The sequence below is a fragment of the Alosa sapidissima genome, chromosome 17 (genome assembly GCF_018492685.1).
Source record: "Alosa sapidissima isolate fAloSap1 chromosome 17, fAloSap1.pri, whole genome shotgun sequence".
Taxonomy (NCBI): domain Eukaryota; kingdom Metazoa; phylum Chordata; class Actinopteri; order Clupeiformes; family Clupeidae; genus Alosa; species Alosa sapidissima.
The window spans coordinates 6,835,736-6,858,257 of NC_055973.1; the positions used below are offsets into that span (position 1 = coordinate 6,835,736).

Below are 22,522 nucleotides of genomic sequence, written 5' to 3' on the forward strand. Positions count from 1 at the left end.
CAATCCATGTTGTTCAGTCAGACTAAATCATGACATTTATCTTAGGACAACCAGACAGACAGTGGTATGGTTCTACCTTCAGAGGAGCTGAAGAACCTCAAATGGAGTGAAAAACTCCAAACTGGCAACCTGAGCAAGTGAGTGAGGACATTAAGGGAGAATTCCGGCGATTTTTCCGGCGATAGATCTCTGTTTCTCGAGGTCACAGAGTACTGTCAGGATGGGGAAAAAAAGTGTGTGTGCAGTGTAACATATAGTTGTGTTTAGCACTACAGCTGCCTGGCAGCTCTAACTGTTGGCTGAAGCTACTCAAACTTGGTACAACTAGTACTCAGTGCGCTCCAGAAACAGATCTATATGAAAAATCGCTGGAATTCTCCTTTAATCAGTCATATCTCCACACCTCATTTACTTCCAGTCAGAAGACCCTGAAACATGCATCACACCTGCGACATGAGCAGCCATGTGTCTGAATGAAGCTCACTGTTTGACCGAGACGTTTCAATGGTTGCAGGCTCCTCTCCCTCATCAGGTGCCGAGGCATCATGGGAGAGGCCCAGGCCCTGCCCCGTAGGAGCAGCTCCTCTGGTGTGAAGAGGAAGACGGATCGTCACATCATCCCCTGTGATACTGAGTGAGGGGCCAGGTGTCTTACGCACTGCCCGATGGCAAATCAATTCTCATTCATCCATCACAACATGCCCCTTCCATCTCAAACATGAGTATTACTTCTAATGTCCATTCCCTTCTTTTGTTCCTTGGACAGCACTCCAGTTGTTTTCGCCATGTTTATTTGTGCAGACTATCTTGAGCACAAAGCCTTTTGAAAATCTTTCTAGAGTGCTGCCCAGATTTTCCTTTCATTAGATGAGATTAGATTCATCGAGGGGATTAGATTCATAGAAAAATATTCAGGACCCACAAATAGGAATCGGTGATGAGTGTACAGTTGTTTTCTGCCTTATACAATGGGAGCCATTATTTGAATCACCTGAAATAGGTGAAAAACATTTTTTTAGCGAGACCACCACATTAAACCACCCACCCACACTAAACTCTAACTCTAGCACATCATCCTATCTATAACTCTATCCTACTCCTGCTGATATCACCCAACTGTATCTCTGATCTCACCTGACCCTTTTCCATACCACTTAATTCTGACGTGCCTGCATCAACAGTTTCTGCTCTTCCATTAATACAACCTCATCTAACTCACTCTTTTTGGCCTCACTTTATATGAAGTGTTCATATGTACTGTAGTGTCCATCCTTAGTATGTAATAGACTATTAGGGCACTCAGAGAGTGCAGGACTCCACCAAGGCCAATATGGCCTGTCGCAATGTGAAAGAAAGTGAACAAAAGTGGATCTGCCCCCTCGATGTGGATCTGCTCTAAGATAGTAAGGAGTTCTTGTCTCATACTGTACCCCTTCTCCAAGTACTGATCATCAAAATCAGCCTGTTTGTCTGTCTACATAATCCTGCTGACAAACCAACAGACTAACAAATCAAAACAAAAAACATAACCTCCAATTAGGTCTAAAGTCTACATCCTACTCTAGTATATGTTATGCAATATTTGTCCTTTCTTGAGCTGTGCAATGTTTTGTTCATTTATTCCACAAGGACACTGTATTAAGGACACTTAATATAAAGTAGGACACTAAACCATCTAAACTCTGTGCTTTTTAAATGAGAAGAGGCAGCTTTCCATACCACACCTCTTAGCCCTTACTAAGCTAAATAAGTGAACTTATCTCTCAACTAGTGCTTTAGCTATAACCGGTACCAAGTACTTCACTAGAGCACAATACAATGTACCACCCAATTACTATTGCTGTAAACACTAATATGCTGGACGTTATTATTTGATTTTATATAGAGCTGCTTGAGTATTGGGGTGATGCATCAAGTCCAGGGTAACAGATAGCGGACTCTAGGTCCAGCCCTGGGCGGTATTCGCAGGACATGTTGCAGAATGAAGCCACTGGCCTCTTATATTAGGAGGTTTACCACTTACTCCAAGTTAACACCCTAGTTTGTCACCAGGCCATGTTCGTAAAATACCCCCCAGGGTCTGGTCTCAGAATCAGCTATTGTATTGTACAATGACAGAAACATGCATGGCTAAATAGATACTACTGAATATCACCTATTACCTTTAATATACGCCCACATAAGATGAAGTTTATGCTACAAGACTTCATTATGGGGGCCATTACTTTGTTACTGTGACTCAGTGTGGGATATTATGGGATATTATTCTACTATTACTCTGCTGTATTCACGTTCACATAAAGCTCAACAGTTGCAGTTTCGGATCACTTCAGTGCCATCATGTTTTTGGGATTTAAGTTGCCCTCCTTTAAAACTGTGCCCTGGCATCGGCACCCATAGCACTTTTTGTAACCAAAATGAAGAACCACCACTGCCAAGCTTTTGTGCTTACCACTGAGGAATATACTACCAAACCACATATAAGCTATAAGTTCACTTTTATGTTTAAATTGGAGTATTATTTCAATGTTATGAAACCAAAAAATTGTTTATGTTTGTTATATTCTCTTTATTGCTGTTATTCTCAATATTGCAATGCTGACAAGCAAGTGATTGCCACTTAATTTTGTTGGGATGAGTAATTGATGTTAGCCAATTTTGATGTTCAGGAAGTGTTTTAGAAATTATCTGTACTGGCTTGGCAATGTAATATGTCACACATCTGTTATGAAGTTGCATATCACAACACAGTATAATAGACAGCCTTTGTACAAAAGACAAAAAGACCAAGGACGTATGTTTTGGTATTCTTTATTAAAATACTGCTGTACACACAAATATTGCAAAATGTGAGACGATGAACACAAGAGGGGCCAAAATGATACTGGGGAGGTGGGAGAGAGCCAGTGTAGGGGTCTTCTGGGTCACCACCAACGAGACTGGAGTGTGAGTCTGGGATTGACCATCATGATATGACCATCAACTGTGGGAGTCTAAGGTGTGGGTTACCGCGTGTGTGTGTGTGTGTGTGTGTGTGTGTGTGTGTGTGTGCGTGTCTTGTTGAGTGAGTTGTTAACTTAAGTGTTAACTTGGCTGGTGGATCAGTGGGTAGGTGAAGTTGGGTTCTGGTTTTCTTGGCACCACATCTACCAAGATGTTCTTATTGATCATGTCACTAAAACAACAAAAAATAACAGAAGAAATGGTACATTATTTTAAAAAAGAAAACAAAAACAAAATGAAACACAAACCAACATACACTCAAGCCGACAGGAAGCTGTCCAATGACACGGCACGACCCGGCCAGTCCAGTGTGGTTCTGTCTGTGATTCAAGTCCCGCCGACATCCACGCCACCGTAGCTTGGACCCTTCCGACCGGGGCCGACGGCCAATGACGGGTCAGACACATTCAGTCACTGGCACGCCCCGGGGACGGGCACTCCTGAGAGAGAATTCCAGACCAGCTCAGTGTTCCGAGTTCTACCGGGTCAGCACCCACCCCCCACCCCCTCTCTCCCCCCCTCCCTCCTGCCTGTCCACTCCTCCCCACCACCCCCATCACATTGTCACAGACCACACAGAGAAAGTAGCTGCAGCACCTAGGTCACATGATCTTAAGAGGTCAAAAAAGAAATATAAAAAAGAGTTCGACAGAGCCCTGACTCGTTCCCCTCCTCCCACAGGTCTGACCGCCCACTCTTCCCCACCTCCTGCTGGAATTGGTCCACAGAATTAAAAACAAAGAATACAAGTGAGGCAAGAGTGCGTGTCAACATTTACCCACCATGCATCACTGCACCAGAACTGAGTAAAGGAGATCCAGCACCAAAAGATCACAAAAAGCTTCACTTATTCACAGGTTCAAAATAAAGAAACCTGGAGAGCATTGCAAGGGGAAAGTGTAGAGAGAGAGAGAGAGAGAGAGAGAGAGAGAGAGAGAGAGAGAGAGAGAGAGAGAGAGAGAGAGCGAGCGAGAGAGAGAGCGAGAGAGAGCGAGCGAGAGAGAGAGCGAGAGAGAAGTTACACAAGGGGCAAAAAGGTAGTTGAATGAAAAACAAAAGTAGGTAGCTAAGAGTATGGAGAGTGATGCAAAAAGCAGGAAAAAATATAAAAAGACAAAACATTCCTGCTCGGGCAGAAAGACATTCCTTGACCATGCCGAGCCGGTTACGGTTCCAAAGGGTTCCAGTTCTTTGGTTCTATTCCCCTCTCCAGATCCTGAGAGCCAGACTGGACTAGACCAGACAAGCAGGATCAATCCCCTTCCCCTTCCCCTCCCTAACCTTTTCCCCTGCTGTCATGTCACATTCTACCCCTGTGTCTCATATACACAGCCAGTGCAGGCCGCACACAAGGCAGCTCTCGCGTCTCTGCGGATAGAATATATATATATATAAAAAAGCTAAAAAAAAAATAATAATAAAAAAAAAAAAACATCCATTGTCCAAAACATCCACCCATTCATTCATTCAGTGCCAGCATCCCTTACAACACCCCCACCCCCAACCCCCTCTTCCCTACTCTGTCGTAACTCATGACCCCAGCACAGGTCATCGCTTACCCATAGTTCTCCACCAGTGGTCAGTCAGTCGATTAGCTCTCTCACTAGAGTTCCCTGCGCAGGTTTCCCAAATGTCAGCCGCCCACCCCCACCACCCTCAAGCAAATATAACACACAAACCTAGTGGTTTGGCCCGTCTACGTGAAAACAGAGGCAACAAGTGGTCTGGCCCTTCCAGCCTCCCCCACTCCTGCAGCCAGTGGTCTGTCCCATCTCATAGTTCCTCGATCAGATGGGGGGAGGGGAGGGATTGTGAAGGGTGGGGTGAAAGGGGGGGGGGGGGGGCTGAAGACTCCAGCAGGAAGAGAGAAGACATTAAAAATAAAGCCTAATTTGTTAAATTTCTGTTTTCTCACTGTTTTGAGTGTGAGGTCTCAGTTCTTTTTTTCTACCCTGTGGGTAACACGCACGCTCTCACACAGACACACTCTCACACTAACACACAAGCTCACATACATTTGCACCCATGCACGCACACACAATCATTTTAAAAAAGAGAGAGAAAAAAAATTCATAAAACTTAAAATTTTAGTGCATCCTCCACAGAAGAAAATAAAACCAACAAAAGATCTTCTGAAAGTAAAAGCAGGAAAGTCATTTTTCATGTCGTCATTTCTGTTGTTCCCCCAAGTCTAAAAAAAATTCATCACAGCTTCAATTTGTCCATAATTATTTTTTTTTTTTGTCATTTGTAGCTGCGAGGTTATGAAAACTAAAAAAATAAGCTTTTAGGAAAAAAAAAAAAAAAAAAAAGACGAGAGAAAAAGAAAAAGAAAAGAAAATCCTTCCGAACAGAACAGTGTATCTGACTGAGTTCGGCAGCCTAGTTCCTCGTGACTTGTGAGATCATCTTCAGCTCCTGGTCTGGTTCCCGCGCTGTAGTGCAATGTGCTCCTGTTCAGGCAGTCCCACTCCGCTGCTGTTGGGGGCGCTACAGCGAGCCGTTGGCAGCAGCCAGCAGCTCCTGGAAGGTGCTCTCGAAGCAGCGCTTCAGGTCGGAGTAGGTCACCACCAACACACTCTTCTCGTCCCGAGACACCAGACTGATCTTCTCTGGAACGCCCGCGTCCAGCTGACACACACAAACACACACACACATTAGTGGATCAGTTTCAACATAAAGACTAGCCAACAATGACTTTGAAGACAAACAGGCAACTGGAGACCCTCGCCCATATCATGCAATGTAAAAAAAAAAGTGAAACCAAAAAGAGAGTCCTGGGTTGGGGTCGGGGAGAGTATGCGAGTTTCACCTTGTTGAGACAGGCCACTATGTGGCTCAGGTCGATCCAGGGTGTCCCCGCCTCAGTGACCTGGTGGAAGAGATGGTCTCGGAAGAGCTTGAGCAGGTAGCGGTCACCCGTTTCCGACCATGTTGGGTCCTTCTGGAACCTGCCACACACACACACACACAGTTTTGACAGCAGGTATGGGAAAAGGCCAAGCCACTGTCACACTTCTCCAAAGAGTTATGAAACATCAGTCACAGATTGCCAATGATATGGTGGTGAGGACTGCAATTAGCTTAATCATGCAGCCTGCACCTCTATCCTAATGGCTAAAGGGGAAACCCGGTGTAAAATGGATTTTGGATATGCTTCGCATGATAGCTAGTTCGGACATTTGAACTCGTTATCATGCTAAGCATATCCAAAATCCATTTTACACCAGATTTCCCCTTTAATCCTGTAACATCTATAATTTTTATATTCATGTCCGTGTAAGACCAACTCATGCACTTTTTTAAATTAAGTTTGTTTATACATGGTAATGTACAGGATTAATAAACACATCAGCAGAGATAGTAGACTAACCAACACATCAGTGCAAACTATATTTTTACCTCTGCAAACCAGTTCTGTTGCCTGTTAGCTTGCCAGATTAGCTCTAATATCTTAAAGTTCTAATATCTTTTCAGCCTCTCATTTCAAAGGGCGAATGTTTTTACAGCCTTTTGATTGCTCTAAAACTTATGGTAATCATTGGTTGCTTCTTAAGAGGTGAATATTGAGCAGCAGTAAAGAGTTTTGGTCTAAAACTAATGAGAAACTTCTAACCCCAACAAATAGCAAATTCTTGTACTTACTCAGGCCGCTCATTGATGGTTCCCAGTTTGGCCAGCAGGCGGAACAGACGTCCATTCTGCACCTCCTGCAGGGAAAATATACAAAAATAAACATTATTTATGTCATTATGCCACAAAGAAAAACCTGGTCAATAGCAAAAAGCGCATGTAAAGCATAGCAATGAAGACGCAGGCCTACAGCACGTTTCAATGAAGTGCATAACAAACAAAAATAGCCTAGTCCATCTCCATTAACTGTTCAGTTCAGTTAACTACTGTACTTAAGTTGACTCTTAGCCAGACAACACTAACCACTCGGTGAGTTGCACAGTTTTGAAAACAAACGTTAAGGGTTGTTTTAGGACATGTTTGAGTAGCCTACTACAGTATGCCTGTTGGCAGCCACCCTGAGCAGTCAAAGGCGATTCAAAACGAGTCAGAAAAGTCGAGACAGGACCAAATCGTCAAAATGTTGGTGTCCACCACTCTAGTTCATCCAAAACAAACCAGAAAAGGGCCTTAAAGTGCTAAAAACTGGAATTTTCCATTAAATTAAAGCATTAAGCTTGGTCCTTAATCGCATCGTGATTAAAGCGTTAACACTGACAGCCCTAATTTTTAATCAGTCATTCGAACATTATTGGGGTAAGTTCTGCTTTTTTCAGGCTATTTCTTTGTAACCCCTTGTCAGTCAATAGTGAAAGTATATAACTGTTTTTGGGGATGCAGACAGGTGTGGTGAAAAAAAAGAGTGTAACGCGACCGACTGACCCCCCTGGCCCAAGTATGCTATGAAGACTGATCTAGATTGGTCCAGTTGTCAACACGCCCCCCCCCCCCCCCCCCCCAAAGAAAAAAAACCCCACTATCTTAAGATTCAGTAGCCATCATCCCTTTCAACAAACTTTAATGGGTGTGGGTGTAATGAGTGTGATCAGTAATGAGATAAACAAGGTCAACAGAGTCCACAGCCAAAATGAGCAAAGTGCAGTGAAAACCAAAGTGTCAGACCACATGTGAACATGTGAAGTTGGGCGTGTGGTTAGTATCCAAGGGCATAGGCACCGGAAACACAGTGGCCAAGTGGTACTTTTAAATAGTATACCTCTATATTTTCAATTATATAGACTGAAACCCAGCTCAATAATGGCTGTGGTAATAATAATATAATCAAAAGTACTCAGTACGACCCCCCCCCCAGGTACCAGGGCACCATCCACCATGACCTCCCCCAGGTCACACTGACTCAATGTAACTGTGTCGCCCTCCCCCATGCACACTGAAGACCCACAGACATGTGTTGACAGACATTCCATAATGGAAAATAAGTTTTCACTTTGCTTCTTTTGTTATGTATCTGTTTTGTTTGTGCTGGATTGTTCACCTATTCAATATATTGCCAATAAAACAATGTAGATATTTTACATATATGGATTCTTATGAAAATGTGAAGACAAAGCATGCTGGGCTAACTTATTGGTACGGCCATACAGACAAGTTACAAGGTATGAAGGCAGCAACTGTGGTGGAGGGGGGTATTTTGAGATGTTATTATTTGGGGATAAACATATATTTTACACACAAAAAATATATGTTTATTCATGGAAAGCTTTACATGTGTCGATTCTTAAGTCTGCTTTCAAATGGTATACAGCATTACTATGGTAGTTCATAATTAGGTCCCAAAAACTGCATTTGTAGTGTTGCAGGGTTGTGCTGCACAGAAGGAGAAGTGATGGAGAGCCAGGGAGGTAAATGGCCGAGCCGCCTTTTAGCATCGCCCTTTTACAGGACATGTTCTCATTTAGACGTTCAGAATACCCGCTCAGCTCGACACATTTGGGATGCTATTTCTACCACAGCTACACCATGAAAGGTGTCAAACAGCCACACACAGCTAGGCGGTCACTTCCTGCCTAAGCCTGTCTGCGTGCGTATGTGGACAATCATGGAGGACCTGCAGACAGGGACCAGTAAAGCATATCTGTTTCTTAGTTCAGTTCAAGCCTGGATATTAATCAGCATGATGCTTAGCTGTTGCCTGCTAGAGTTTTCATTAATCAAGCAGCCATGAACAAATTATTGACCTCGAGAAATAGAAGGAAAACAAAATACAAAGGGTGCTATTTGTCAACATGGACAGTGAAATAATGTTCTTTTGAACGTTGATTGACATCTGTGCTTTCCCACCTAGCCACAGTGGTCTATGCCTCCACATGCTAGACAATGTGACACATTTTAGTGACATACTTTTATATACAGACAAAATATAAATAAATAATAATGATAATATATTGCTGCAGTAGGGCTGCACGATCTGGGGAAAATATTGAATTTCTACTTTTCTGGCAGATATTGCGATCTGATTTATAATTGTTCAAAGTCAAGCTTTAGTTCACGCCTAGTGCATTAGAAGCACAACACTGGTGAGCATGCCTAGTGCACGAGTCGGTCTTACACAGAGGATGAAATGAATATAAAAATTATAGATGTTACAGGATTACCGGTAAATGGGACATCTGGTGTAAAATGGATTTTGGATATGCTTAGCATGATCATGAGTTTGAACGTTTGAATTTCCGAACTAGCTATCATGCTAAGCATATCCAAAATCCATTTTACACCGGATTTCCCCTTTATCCATTGGGACAGAGTTGCAGGCTGCATGATTAAGCTAATTGCAGTTCTCACCAGAAACCATCTCATTGGCAATCTGTGACTGACGTTTCAGAATACTTTGGAGAAGTGCGACAGTAGCTTGGCCTTTTCCCATACCTCTGTGTGTCTGTGTGTGTGTGTGTGTGTGTGTGTGTGTGTGTACAGAAAGGAGGGCTCTGTGAGAGAGGGCAAAAGTGCGAGAGTGTGCATGTGGATATGTACCTTGGCCAGGTCTTCTTCAATGACGTCGTTCCTCATTTGTGAGGCGTCCAGCTGGGTGTAGAATCTGGCCCCGATCATGGGCATGATGTCATTGACGCTGCGCAGGCGACTCTGGTCCGTCAGCAGGTACCTAATGACACACACACACACACACACACACACACACACACACACATTCACAAACTTTAACCCCTGTTGTGTGTGTGTGTGTGTAAGTGGGACATACCAGTTTGGAACAAGTCAACAGTGATGGTTTACACTGTTTACAAGTCAAACAAAAATTATTTTTAATAATATTTGGGTCATTTGTAGTAGCCTGACTCCGCCTGCCTACGTACTTCCGCTCATTTCCATAAATTCTGTCTGACCTAAAACAGGTCAGACAGAATTTAACAGTGTGGGCTACGATTCAATGGTAGCATATGCCTATAGGCTTATTGAAGCTTGTTTCAAATGGCTATTAATGGACATCAACAATCTTGACACAGGACTTGATCATAAACAGTATAATAATACTGTCTCACTACTGCATCATCGTATTTCGTGCATCTCCCATACTACCCACTTGTAGGATAAACTCTCTTACAGCCTAACATTTGTTGACTGAAGAGCATTGTGCTTGTGCTGCATTTGTTTAACTGAAGGATGTTGTGAATACCTCAGTTAGGCTTACTAAGCTGTCTTGTATGAGGCAGGACAGAGAGGGCCATTCTATACCCGTTTAAAGCATTTACTATAGAAATGTTTGCTCAAATGATGCACAAATGAATATTGTATGTTTTTTTTTTTAAATAATAATTTTCTCTTTAAGAAAGACTAGCGGATCGAGCTGCGGTCGAGTTTGACTGTAGCATCAGGCAAGTTATGGTCTACTGTGAAATGATCCACACAGCACTGAAACTTAAAACTTAAGACTTACAAAACAGCTTAAATCACAACATAAGTCACCTTTGGCTACATTACTAGAATATTTGTTTGTTTAGTGGGACACATCAGTACATGTGCGCAAACTGCTTAAATTATAGCACAAAAGTCACCTTTAACTAGAATAAGTGTGTGTGTGTGTGTGTGTGTGTGTGAACAGTAAAAGGAGGACACATACAGGATGAGGTTCTTGAGGTCGGACGAGTAGTTGATGGACACCAGCTCCATGGCCTTCTGCAGGTTTTCCCTCTGGATTCCGGCCAGCGAGTTACAAGCCAGCGCCAGAACCACTTTCCCCAGGGAGATGAGATCTGCTTGCTGCACATACATGCACGCACACACACGCACGACAAAAAAAAAAAACTCACTCAGCCTCATGTGTCACGTCAACGTCAACGTCACACCATTAGCTTAGGCCATTGCATAACTAAACAATAAGCTTTGACTTGGTTTGGTGAAGATGGAACTAAAAAAAATGCAATTAGCTGGTATAAATGGAAGTAAAATGTGATAAGTCAGATTAAAACTTTATGTAAAAACACACAGATTTGGAATAATGTGTGTGTGCATTTAGGCCCAGTGTTTGAGTGAGTCTGTCTGTGTGTGTGTGTGTTAACGTGTGCAGGACAAAAAGTGTCAGTGTGTGTGTGCCAAGCAGTCTCTACCTGGTATTGAGGCATGAGGGCCAGGTGGTTGGTCTGGCTGTTGTCGAATGTTAAGACATCAAAGACACCCACACAATTCACCCGTAACCTAAGAAACAATAACAAAAGCTCCTTTAGGTCACACTCCCACCCAACCATTCAGGTCAGGAGTCTGCATGTGGGGAACAGAAACATGCTAATAAAGCCACATGGTTCTTCTTTACTATATTTAACATGATGATATTGATCAGTTTCAATAAAGGAGGAAATGTCCAAGGGTAAGTATGTGTGTACATATGAGTCATTTCATGTCTTATTACAACACAAATGTTCTAGTCTGATAGCACACCAGAAGGTCAATGTCTGATAAGCTGAAGCACAAAAACGTCAAATCATTCTCTTGGGGGCTCTCGCAAAGCCTGTGTAGTGTGTAAAAACGCACAGACAGCCTTGGAATAATGTGTGTGTGTGTGTGTGTGTGTTTAGGGCTAGTGTTTGAGTGAGTCTGTGTGTGTGTGTACACTGTGGCAGACGGTATATGGAGCAGTACTGAGTCTCGCCTGATATAATGATCCTGGAGGAGTGAAGGGTGCTGTAGTATGGTACTAATTGTGCTGTGGTGTGCTGTGCTGTGGTGTGGTGTGGTGGTAGGCCTGCTGTGTGAAACTACGTTCTGTGTAGAGTGTGGAGCAGCACCATCACGTCTTGCCCGTGATGAGGATCTTGCTGGGGTGACGGGTGCTGAAGTATGGTTTTGGTTGGCGTTGGGTGGTGTGGTCTAGAGTGGTGTAGCGGTGCGTTCATGAGCACCTGGGAAGCGGGAAAATTCTATAGTTTAGGGGGGGTACGTCACACCTGAACTGGGAACTTCGGGCTTTGAGGTGGAATTTTGCGAGAGCCCCCCAAGAGAATGTTTTGATGTTACTGAACATAGTGAAAGATAAAAAAAAAAATAATAATAATAAAAAAAAAAAACTTGGTCCATACCGAAGTCGCTTCATTGTTTGTTTAGGTTATACTCATAAGCGCAGACGATTGTAATATTGAACAGTACTAGCTAGCTAGCCTAAGAATATTAGCAATGTCGCCCGTTTGTTGTTGTCAAGTGAATGCTCTCAGTTCGGAACCGGAAGTATGGAGTTCCAAAGTGGGGACCTTCCCACTTCCCAGCCATATGAATGCACCTGAGCAAGCAATGGGCGTCAGCATGACACTTCAGTATTCTGAAATACAGTTTTCTATTTCCGTATTTAAGTGGTTTCATATGATGGTAGTCTGATTAAAAGACAGTGCCCGACGCATCCTAAGTCATGTAAAAAATAAACTTGTATACATAAAATATTCCTACTGAGTGCAGAATTGTCAACATTTACAAAGTAATAGAAGTTGAAGAATATTCAAGTCAGCCTACTGAGACTGCCCTTCGTAATATGTAAACATGACGGAAGAAATAACCGGAAAGGAAGATTCCGGAATACGGTGGATAGTGGTAGTGGATAGTGGTAGGCCTACTGTGTTATGGAGCATAGAGGAGGCCGTACCGAGTCTTGCCAGTGATGAGGATCTTGCTGGGGTCCATGACGCGGCAGGCCAGGCCAGCAGTGTGGATGGTGCGCAGGGCGGAGCTCAGCTGCACGATGTAGGCCCAGATCAGAGACTCGGGGAGCAGGCCAGCGTGCTGCCGCGGAGGGGGCGGCTCGTGCTGCCCTGCAGGGGAGTTGCAATGAAGAGAAGAGGCCGGTCAACACAAACAGGATGGCCAACTAGAGCAACACAGACATACAAATTTGTAGCGAGGATGCGCCTTCCCAGTCTTTATGTGTGGTACTAAACCTAAATGACAGATTCCAAATTAACTTCCCAAAGGTAATGCGGTTGCACACACAAATTTGATAGAACTGAAGTTACATGCACAGGGTATTAAATTTTAGTATGCAATTGTATGCAGTGTGTGTGTGTGTGTGTGTGTATGCTTGTTCAACCTAAAAAAAAACATTCTCAAGCTTAGCTGAAACAAAGCACACTGTCGGTGAGTTTCAAATGGCATTGGACGTGAGCAACATTTCCTGTGCACTTTCGTCCTGCTGTTGTTCCTCTCGGTCTGTCCTGTATGAAACAGTGTCACTGCAGCATGGGCTTTGGAGTATGTATTAATGCAGTGTGTGTGTGTGGTCACTTCTCGGCATACTGGCTGGAGTTACTGTCGTTAAGCCATTTTGCTTTCACTGTTTCGGGAAACTGCTGTGTGTGGAGCACCTGGGCCCACAGCACAACTATTACTTCCTCTTTCATTAACACACACAAAAGACTGAGAGCAAAGATCCAGGTCGGCCTTTTGTGTGTGTGTAAGAAGTATGTGCAAATGTGTAGCCAAAGTTTAAAGTGTATGGGTGTACTGTATGTGCATGAAACAGAAGCTCATTAGAAAGTGTGTGTGTGTGTGTGTGTGTGTGTGTGTGTGTGTGTGTGTGTGTGTGTGTGTGTGTAGAGGAAGGGTGTATGTAAATATATTCATGCACGTAAAAGTATGACTGATTCCTGTTAAGGAGGGCGAGTGCATAAGCTTTGTTTGTGTGCATGCGTGTCATAATTCATTCTCATGCATAAGGTTTGGACAAGTTTGCAAAGGTGTGAATGTGTGTGCACATATAAACATACTTGCTTGTGTGTTCAATGGTTACCGTTGCTGCAGAGCATACAGCTAATCTCTCTGTCAAGCTAACCAAATGTCAAGCATAGCGGCATTGCTTCTGATCTGCACTCTAGTTCAACAGAGATCTTTCCAGAATTTGTGTTTTCACTTTTGTGGGGATCTGGATAAATGAACACTAAGTGACTGCTATGAAAGATCACACTGATATTTTAGGCCATTCCATTTGTGTGTCAATGAAACGGATATAGGTGAAATGAAGAGGAGTAGGAGGAAGAGGGCCCACTCACCCCACTTCCTTTTGGTGAAGAAAGAGTCTGCCGTTGGGTCATTGAAGTGCCTGCTAAACATGGTCTCTGCCCCCGCGTGGAAGTCATAGGAGAACACCAGTGCTGGAGGAGAGAGGGAGGAAGAGAGAATGAGAGAGAAAGATGAGCAGGTGGAGAGAGGTTTGTAGAGAAGGAGAAGAGAAGAGAAAAGGAAACAGCAGAGGAGGAGAGAAACAAAGATTATCGTTCATCTGTGAAGGAACTGAATGGGGGTGAATTGTTGTGGTCTGAAGGCCGTGCAAGGTGTGGTGCTGATCTTACAGTGGTCTCCAAAAGCCTTGGTGGTGAACACTTCCCGCAGAGTGACCGCGTTCGAGTGCTGGATCTTCTTCCACATGTCCACAAGCATCATACACTTTGTGTTCACCAGCCGGAATCCTAAGCACACACACACACAGTGAAATAAGGCTTTGCCTTTTGAAAAAAGAATGCTTCCTAGAAATTGTAATAACCTTCAACTACTTACTGAAAAATCCTGGGAGATTATGTGCAGTGTCTTTTCAAGAGGAACTCTTTGGTTTCAGGTGTTTTTTTGTTTTTTTTAGTTAGTACTACCCCTTAGCCCTTCCCCTTTATTTTGTGGGGGGAAGGGGTGTCCTAATTCTCTACTGGACGGAGGGGTGGGGCTAAGTGGTAGGGCTACATGGTCTTTCAAACATTCTTTTCAGGACCACGCTTAAAATGAAGGGGTAGGAGAAATCCCCCACCATACACCGGGCTAAACGGACAAACATCACAGTACAAGCACAGAGACACTCATTAATGTCAGATTTTGGCCTTAATAAGGATTTTGATATTTGAAAAAAATGTTTTATGTTACATTCAATGTTGTGCCTATATATTTAGGGTCCTTCACACAGGCAAAGGCAGGCGGTCCAGACTGTCCTTGCCAACAAAATTGCTTTGGTTCAACACGTTTCATTCATCAGGTCCTCTTCACCATCTCAACCAGTTCAGAGCACACAAGACTAGCCTCTGAAGGACAGAGGGGAAAGCCTACGTGACTCCTGCAACCGCAGTCTCAGTAGCCGACAACAGACCGAAACTCACTTTTGTATTAGATACACCTGACCGAAACCCCACACTATGGGAGTTGGTGTGTGTGTGTGTGTGTGTGTGTGTGTGTGTGTGTGTGTGTGAGTGACTGTTCCCCACCGTGTATCCTCCTCAGACAGTAGGGCAGGTCATCCTTGCTGTTGACAGCCTTGTAACAGGAAGTGATGTAACTGAAGTTGCTGGTCTTCTGCAGGCGGTTGGGAGGGGGGAGGGGCTCCAGGGGGAAGAGGCTGTGGTAGCTGTCCACCTCCGAGGGGACATCTGGCGAGGAAGGACACAAACCGTCACCCATACCACAAAGACAGACAGACAGACGTAGAGAGATAGAGAGCCATACATACAGAGACAGACAGAGACAGACAGACAGACACCCAATGGCCTTCAGGACTAGAGGACATCTGGGTCAGACTTCCGCACACAGGTTTCAGTTTAAAGTCAGTCCTTAGAACAGGAATGGAAGGCAGGTTAAGGCTACGCTATTCTCAGCTAAAGCCAGCAGTGATGCTGAACTGGGAGGCTTAATCCTCCGCCTACAAAACAACTTTCCCTTTCCAGGCAGCAACTGGCCCTGAATTACAAGTGGATCCAAATTCACTCCAGATTCCTTCCATCCCGAGTCTACTGCTCTTTGGGTCAGCATCTCATTTCTTCTGCTCTTGGTCCAACACACTTTTAGGAATGAGGGGACCTATGAGCCAAAACTACTAAACTTGGCCACACTGACATACAGTAACTGTTCTCATCTAAGTCCGCAGACACAAACTGCACAAATGCATCTGAGCTGGACATGAATTGGACATTACAACCACAAAAAAACACAAATTAAATGTGACCGGCTCCACTTGGACATGATAACCATACAAAACTATAAATACTGCGTGTGATTGTCTTTACTTGTGTAACACTTAGTTCTGCGTAATCTGCGTTGCACTAGTACAGGTAGCCCAGTGTTTCAGGGCTTCTATTGAAAGCTGCTCAGCTTTGTAGGACAATAAAACCTCCACCTGCTTGAAAGAGAAATGAAGAGAGAGGCACATACTGGATGGATCCATTTGTCTGTGTGTGTGTGTGTGTGTGTGTCTGTGTGTGTGTGTGAGCCTGGTGTATGTGTGGATGTGTGCGCGTGTCTGAAACAGAAAGAAAGGGACAGAAAGACAGCGGAGAGAAACCCCAAACTGACAGCCAAACGATTCTCAGGAAATGTGGTCTCGTTTTACTGCAAACAGATGAATCCACACACACGCTCTTCGCTGCCACACTATAACACAGCCAAACTGAAGAAAGCGATTTTAAACAACAGGGACACAAACCCTCTGTTTACCAACAGCATTAAACACTGCCATGCTTACCAGGGTTCTCTGAATGGTCAATCTGTGCCATGGTTATTAGATGCCTGTTGATCAACTCCTGAAAGGTAAAGGAAAAAATGGATTGTGATTATGTATCTATTATTAGAACACATTTATTTACACATATGCATACATGTATGCAAGCATTACATTATTTTTACTATATGTACACACAGATGTTACATGACACTGTAGATTTAAGCTTGTGTGTGTCTACAGTATTCCAAAATGTCAGATTTCTACTAAAACATCACATCACACTATAAAAACAACAATGTACCTGACCTGTACACAGGTCTATGCAATACTAAACCCCACGGTTACATTCCCATAGGCCAGAATAGTTCTCCTTAGGCTGTGAACTCATCTCTCGCTTCTGCTACCCTGCCAACTGCTCGATTTCATCTGCATATCTGCTGCACAATTCACAATAGACCTCTGAAGTTCGCCTACAAAAAAGAACCAAAACGGCCATTTTTGCCCATATAAGGAGATCCGGTTGTTAATTGAAGCTAACTACCTATGGCAAGTTGCATTGCAAGTTAGCTCTGGGGTAGCAAAAATCTAAGTGTGCCGCCTTCACGTACCGGAGATCACAGTATCCACTTGAAGGCAGAGGACAAAAGTGTGTTCAGGAAAACGTCTGCATTTCAGACTTTTTCATCCCCGCGAGAGTTTAACAGGTGCGATAATTCAAAATCCACATGTTATTTTCCTATAGGAAAAATCGCCAGATACCGGATGTCAAAGATGGCAGCTTTTTTGTAGGCGAACTTCAGAGGTCTATAGCCAAACTCTGAACTCAACTCTGGCTGACCAGTGAAGCTTGCTCACGCTAACCCCTGGGCCGCCCAAATATCACTGACATAGACAGTTAAAACAGAACCCTTTCACTACACTGTGAAAGCTTAGAAGGAAGTTTACACATTGAAGCATCTTCCAGAAATACAGATCACTATCTAACAGCAAGGGTGAGGAGGGGTTGTAGAGGTTCCTGAGTACAACTTCAATTCTCCATAATCTGATGCACAGACTGAGATTAAATGAAGCCTTTCTGCCTATGTGCATTCTGATAACGTAGCAGCACAGTAAACATCCAACTTTCTTGTTAAACTTAGTCAGCCAAACAACACTTTCTGCTCAAAAAATCTGATCCCCCCCCATAAACACAAAGATCATTTCATTTGCCGATATAGCCATGAGCTAAACCTTGGTTTCTGTAGTGGGCCTATGTGAACACTTTCAACTAATAGTGTGCGACAGAAAACTGAAAATATGAACTAAATCTTGCATTTTGAACTACAAGTCACACTAGCCCTAATACAAATTACAGGCAAAGTGTAGACAAAGTCAGACAACTTAAGTTACTGTGTGGCATTGAGCATTAGCAACACTCAGGCTCTGTGACGACCTGTCATATGGAGCTTGAGTGTGCGGCACTTTCTTACCATTTATACTTATTGCCAGTGGCTAGCATCTCGCTAAAAATTAGTTGGTGTGCGTTACTAATACCTTTCATTGAGCATTAGCAAAGCATTGAGAGTTTGCAAAATTATCCAATTAAGGTTAGTTATTCTGTTATACAGAGTTAGACTTTGCACATCAATTTAATTATGGTTCTCTGTGTTTAAAAAGCTATGGAATTAATGACTAAAGCTGACGATACACAAGTCAGCGGTGTGAGCAAAGTTGCTGACAGATGTTCCTCCGGAGGAGTCAGATTCTGGCATGGTCTCATTGATATTTCAGAACTTTTTTTTTTCTGGAGAACTTTAAATCATGAGTGAGCCAATAGCCATAATCATCCTATCAGAATACATGAAACTGGCTATGTGGATTATCAGCAACATTGCTCAAAAGGTTGCACCATCACCTAAAGTGGACTGCTTGAAGGACTGGTGGCATACCTGTCGAAGCTCGTCGGCCATGAAGAAGGACGGGGCATTGGCTTTGGGCTGCATGTAGGCCACATGGGGAGCAGTTGGCGGGTAGATGTGGTAGGTGGGGAACACCTGTAGACACCAAACACATTAGGGCTGCTTTCGGATATTTCAGACTTACAATTTCACACATTGAAGTCAGAGTAGGTGGATTTGCCCAGAGTTTACAAGCTCCTGGCGTTTTACTGTACTCTCTCTACTTTCATTGAGACATGCTTGCCTTTTAAATCAATATGTGAAGTTTTGAAGGGTTGTGAAGGGTTTTATTTTCAAATGTATTTCTTCAGAAACTCAAAGGCCTCTTCAACACACACTTTGAAATGTATTTTCTTAGACTGAAACTTATATGTAAATAATGTACATTATAATCATAGCATAGCAATATAAACAAAAGGAAAAAGGGGGGGGGGGGGGGGGGGTGAGAACACAAATACAGAGGTACATACCATCCCCGCCATGGGAGCGGGGGTGTTGTCAGTGTAGAAGTAGGTGGTCCCACCTACGGTCTCCTTCTGGATGATGGGGGCACCCCCTTGGTCAGCTGCACTGGTGGGCACCATGTAGTTGGCAGGGTTGGGATTGGGGGTATGACTGCGCCGGCGAGGGGCAGGGGAGGTGTGGGGTGTGATTTTAGGAGAGTGGAGCGGAGATGACCCAGCAGAGAGTGACATTCCTGAAACATATTTTTGCACTTTTTAGTCACCTCTGAACTATCACCTATCACAACTATCACAAACAAGTAAGTATGACCAACACCAAGATAGCTGGAGCCATCATGAGTGCATCACTGAAGAGCTTTTCAGTGAAGAGTGATAGCAGATCGGGGAAAAAGTACATAATAGCAGCATTGTGTACAAGTATACAACAATAATGTATGGGGTACAGGACTTCACTAGGCAACCATATTTACAAGGTATCTATACTTTATATATAAAAAAAAAAAAACTGGTCACTGGAAAATATTTTTTTTCACCTTGCGCGTGTGCGCGTGTGCGTGCGTGTGCGTGTGTGTGTTCCCTTTTTGAGGTCCGGTGGTCCTTACCAGGTGCCAGTGCAGCCGCAGTGGAAGTGCTCATGACTGGGTGAGGGAAGAGAGGAGGAGGGAAGGCCTGGACAGCCGGCTGGGACATGGAGGCCATGCGCGGGGCTCCCTTTGGGATGAACTCACTTGCTGCTGGGTTGGGAGCCTGCTGATGTACACACACACACACAAACACACAATTAGATAGAGAAGCTCGGAGAATTAGGAACGCAGTGTCCTCTACGCAGACAAAAAGTCCACACCTCAGTCATAGAGCCTGTGACCAGGCATGCAAGAGACTGGCTTACTTTATTGTATTCAATGAGGCAATCAATCACATTCAAACAGAATCGATCTCCAAATTAGGTGAATTCAGAAAAACGTTTTGTGTAAAATCCACGAAGGCGGTAACACCACAATGTGAATACCAATGTCTTTGTAATTAAACAAGCAAAGTAATTTTCAGCCCGATTTCTGGTCTCACCTTCCTCCTCTGTGATATGCTTAGAGCACCAAAGTCACTGAAAAGGGAGGAGGTGGGTGAGTTGACTGGATCTGGAGAGAGAAGAGAGAGATGGAGGTAAAAGGAGTTCAAAACTCATAGTTTTCCATGTGATTTCTGTTTATTCAGAGAAACGCCTCTCACCATGAGCGCCGTGGCTGAAGGTCTTGGCACCATCGTTCAGGAGGCTGGGAGAGCTACTGCTGGTGGTCATCCTCTGAAGAGAAAAAAAACAACTTTCAATCATCTAATAAAAGTTATATGCACAACTGTTACAAATGTGTGCTCTGATCATTACATAAATGTGCACTTTAGTCTACTCAGGGAAAGTATAATGCTAGCTACAGCTAAATTCAATTGTCACGAAACATAATTGCTGGAAGTATATAGATTCAGTCTGTCATGGTCACTTTAAACATAAACATTTCTCCCTCAATGCATATCATGCATTGTTAAATATGAGAAATCAGCAGTCTTGCTAAAAAACATAGCAGCAACGATGTTGCCCAAGGTTTGAACTATTGTCGCTGCTGCTGCGATAGGCCCTTGTAACTTTTCAATTAGATGAAGTATTGTACATCATTCATACCTGCATCATAGAATATTTGGGTTCTGCAGGACTTCCAAAGCCATTTACGCCAATAAAGCTGCTGCTGAAGTAAGAGTTGGTCAGATTGGCATCACTCAAGGGGGCACCCTCCATCCCTGGTACTGATTCGAAGAAACACAGAAACAGGGTCAGATTCATACTGTGTAGTTTACATTTCCACACATAAGAGCGCAATAATTAAATGGTGAGATGTACGGTCAAAGGTGTCCCAGTGAAATTGTTTTTCAAGTGGAGGGGGGGGGGGAAATCGCGCTCAAATCTGTAGTCAAATAGCACTCCAGCAAGATTGCTAAAGTCTGTCTACCAGTGAGAGCGAGTACAAGGACTATCCAGCCAATCACAGAGCGTTTACAAACAGACGTAAATACACTAGCCAACTGCATCGCTCTTGAGTCCTTTGAGGTTTACAATGAAAATAGAAACAACATTTAAACCAAAAATGAACCAGATGTCTACATAAATATTAGCTATTCCACAATATTACATGAACAGCGACAATAACTGAAGCTGCTGAATATCCTTCATTTGGTCAAACTTACACCAGGCTTGCCGCCGATACAATGTTTCAAGTCTCGAACAGTGCAATTTAGGTGCTACAATCGATGTAATTGACCCTCTGAAATACAATGTAACACTTATTATGGAATCACAGATTAGACAAAGTATCCGTGATGACAACCATGTCGTGGTTGAGAGCTTGAAACGAACAATGACATCTCATGTAGGCTCCTTAGCAATTAAGCTAAAGTTAGCTCACGAGTACGCAAATGTTTTTGTGAGAATGGTAGTTTTCACGAATCGGGCATGTGCAAAAGCAATTCACTTAGAACATTGCAAACTATCCTAAAACGAGTGAACTCTTCAGCCGATAGCTATGCTCATTCGTAGTTTTGGTGGGAAAGAGGCCTCACTGAATCCTCGGTCTCGATTTCAGCAGAGCCTTGGCCAGGCCCTAAAAATAACAACAACACTGTTGTACTAGCAGCGCTAGGCCTCAGAGCCTTGCTTTGTGAATCCTACCATCACACTTACTAGTTAACAGCTGTCCTTCAAGAGCTGTTCCAGCAGGCCCAAGGGACTCGCTCTTTTTGGGTAAACTGGGTGCCCCACCACCCTGGCAAGCTGCCGTATTTCCACCAAGAGCATATCCCGCTGCTGCAGTCACGGCTCCCCCTGCCATGGATAAAGGGACTGGGCTTCCACCGCCACCGTGCATAGACAAACTCGCCATGGACGGATCCTCGTGCAAAAACTGGCATTCGTCTCCATAGAAGCAAGTTTTGTCCTTCGCGTAATATCGACAGAACTTCACCTTGACATTAGGAATTCCAACACTCCCAAGCGGAGCAGCCGAGGCTGGGAGTCCACTATTCATGGCACCGCTGCTGCTGCCTCCGCTGCCGCCGGAAGATTCTCAAACATAGAGACCTCGATAACAAGCTAGCCCGAGAGCAGTATCACAAAGATTGTTCTAATCTACTCAATGAAATGGTGTGAGTACTAAGTCACATGCGATTACACCCGTATAACTACTCACATTATCCAGCAAGAAAGCAATTTAAGCAGATAAGAATAGTCTGTTCGTTGAACTTTAAATCGCTACCGTAGTCCATGTAGCTGGCCTAGTTAGCCTACCAGTTGTTGAGGTTGGATCACGCTGTTGTTGTTTTCTACTCTCTTCACTTGCTCGGCTAGGCGCTACTTAGCTTTGCTTTGCATTATGGGTACATGGACTGTCTTACCACAATTTGTGTCGGGAGGCAGTGGAGAACTTAATCAGTAATGTTCATTCACATTTTCAGGACACTTTTTCTAGCACACCTATCACAAATAAGTGAATTGGTCTTAACAACTATGGTAATTAAATCATGAATAATGACGTGCAGTATAGCCTACTGTGATGCAACTGCGTGATGTCACTTCTGTCATGTCATGTCAAAAACTGCAATTTAGTTGATGCACTCACATACCAGTGACCTTTCAACATATG

At 43.7% G+C, this 22,522-nt stretch overlaps 2 protein-coding genes and 1 long non-coding RNA gene across 8 annotated transcripts in view; 2 read left to right on the top strand and 1 right to left on the bottom strand.

Moving 5' to 3' along the window:
• Window positions 1-2,743, top strand: part of flt1 (fms related receptor tyrosine kinase 1) — a 46,402-nt gene extending 43,659 nt beyond the window's left edge. For both annotated transcript variants that reach the window (XM_042066973.1, XM_042066972.1), the window contains exons 29-30: window positions 46-137; window positions 515-2,743. In XM_042066973.1, the coding sequence (XP_041922907.1) occupies window positions 46-137; window positions 515-638 (216 nt within the window). In that variant the 3' untranslated portion in view covers window positions 639-2,743. The remainder of the gene's footprint in view (window positions 1-45; window positions 138-514) is intronic.
• Window positions 2,744-3,844: 1,101 nt separating this feature from the next.
• Window positions 3,845-4,056, top strand: LOC121687856. Its single transcript, XR_006024429.1, has 2 exons — window positions 3,845-3,902; window positions 3,985-4,056. It is a non-coding gene; the product is annotated as an uncharacterized LOC121687856 (long non-coding RNA).
• Window positions 4,057-5,072: 1,016 nt separating this feature from the next.
• On the bottom strand, window positions 5,073-22,427 carry pan3 (poly(A) specific ribonuclease subunit PAN3). 5 transcript variants are annotated; one of them, XM_042066980.1, is made up of 18 exons: window positions 22,275-22,427; window positions 20,512-20,633; window positions 20,067-20,139; window positions 19,905-19,975; window positions 19,442-19,589; window positions 18,846-19,072; window positions 18,367-18,471; window positions 16,460-16,517; window positions 15,210-15,371; window positions 14,316-14,432; window positions 14,016-14,117; window positions 12,617-12,782; window positions 11,097-11,184; window positions 10,610-10,749; window positions 9,508-9,637; window positions 6,649-6,713; window positions 5,816-5,954; window positions 5,073-5,634 (listed from the first exon to the last, which is right to left on the bottom strand). In XM_042066980.1, the coding sequence occupies exons 2-18, from the start codon at window positions 20,623-20,625 to the stop codon at window positions 5,494-5,496; spliced, it is 2,046 nt and encodes a 681-aa protein (XP_041922914.1). In that variant the 5' UTR covers window positions 20,626-20,633; window positions 22,275-22,427; the 3' UTR covers window positions 5,073-5,493. The 5 variants fall into 5 exon arrangements, with proteins under 5 accessions (XP_041922914.1, XP_041922912.1, XP_041922911.1 ...); XM_042066978.1 differs by having other exon boundaries at window positions 19,442-19,586; window positions 21,565-22,390; XM_042066977.1 differs by having other exon boundaries at window positions 21,565-22,390.
• Window positions 22,428-22,522: the final 95 nt, after the last annotated feature.

Excerpts from the sequence above, each read along its gene's own strand:
- pan3 (XM_042066977.1), bottom strand. The coding sequence starts at position 21,907 with ATGAATAGTGGACTCCCAGCCTCGGCTGCTCCGCTTGGGAGTGTTGGA. Across the intron at positions 11,185-12,616 it reads CTCATCACTGGCAAGACTCG|GTTACGGGTGAATTGTGTGG; the intron begins GTACGGCCTCCT and ends ATTGTTTCTTAG. Across the intron at positions 10,750-11,096 it reads CCCTCATGCCTCAATACCAG|CAAGCAGATCTCATCTCCCT; the intron begins GTAGAGACTGCT and ends ATGTATGTGCAG.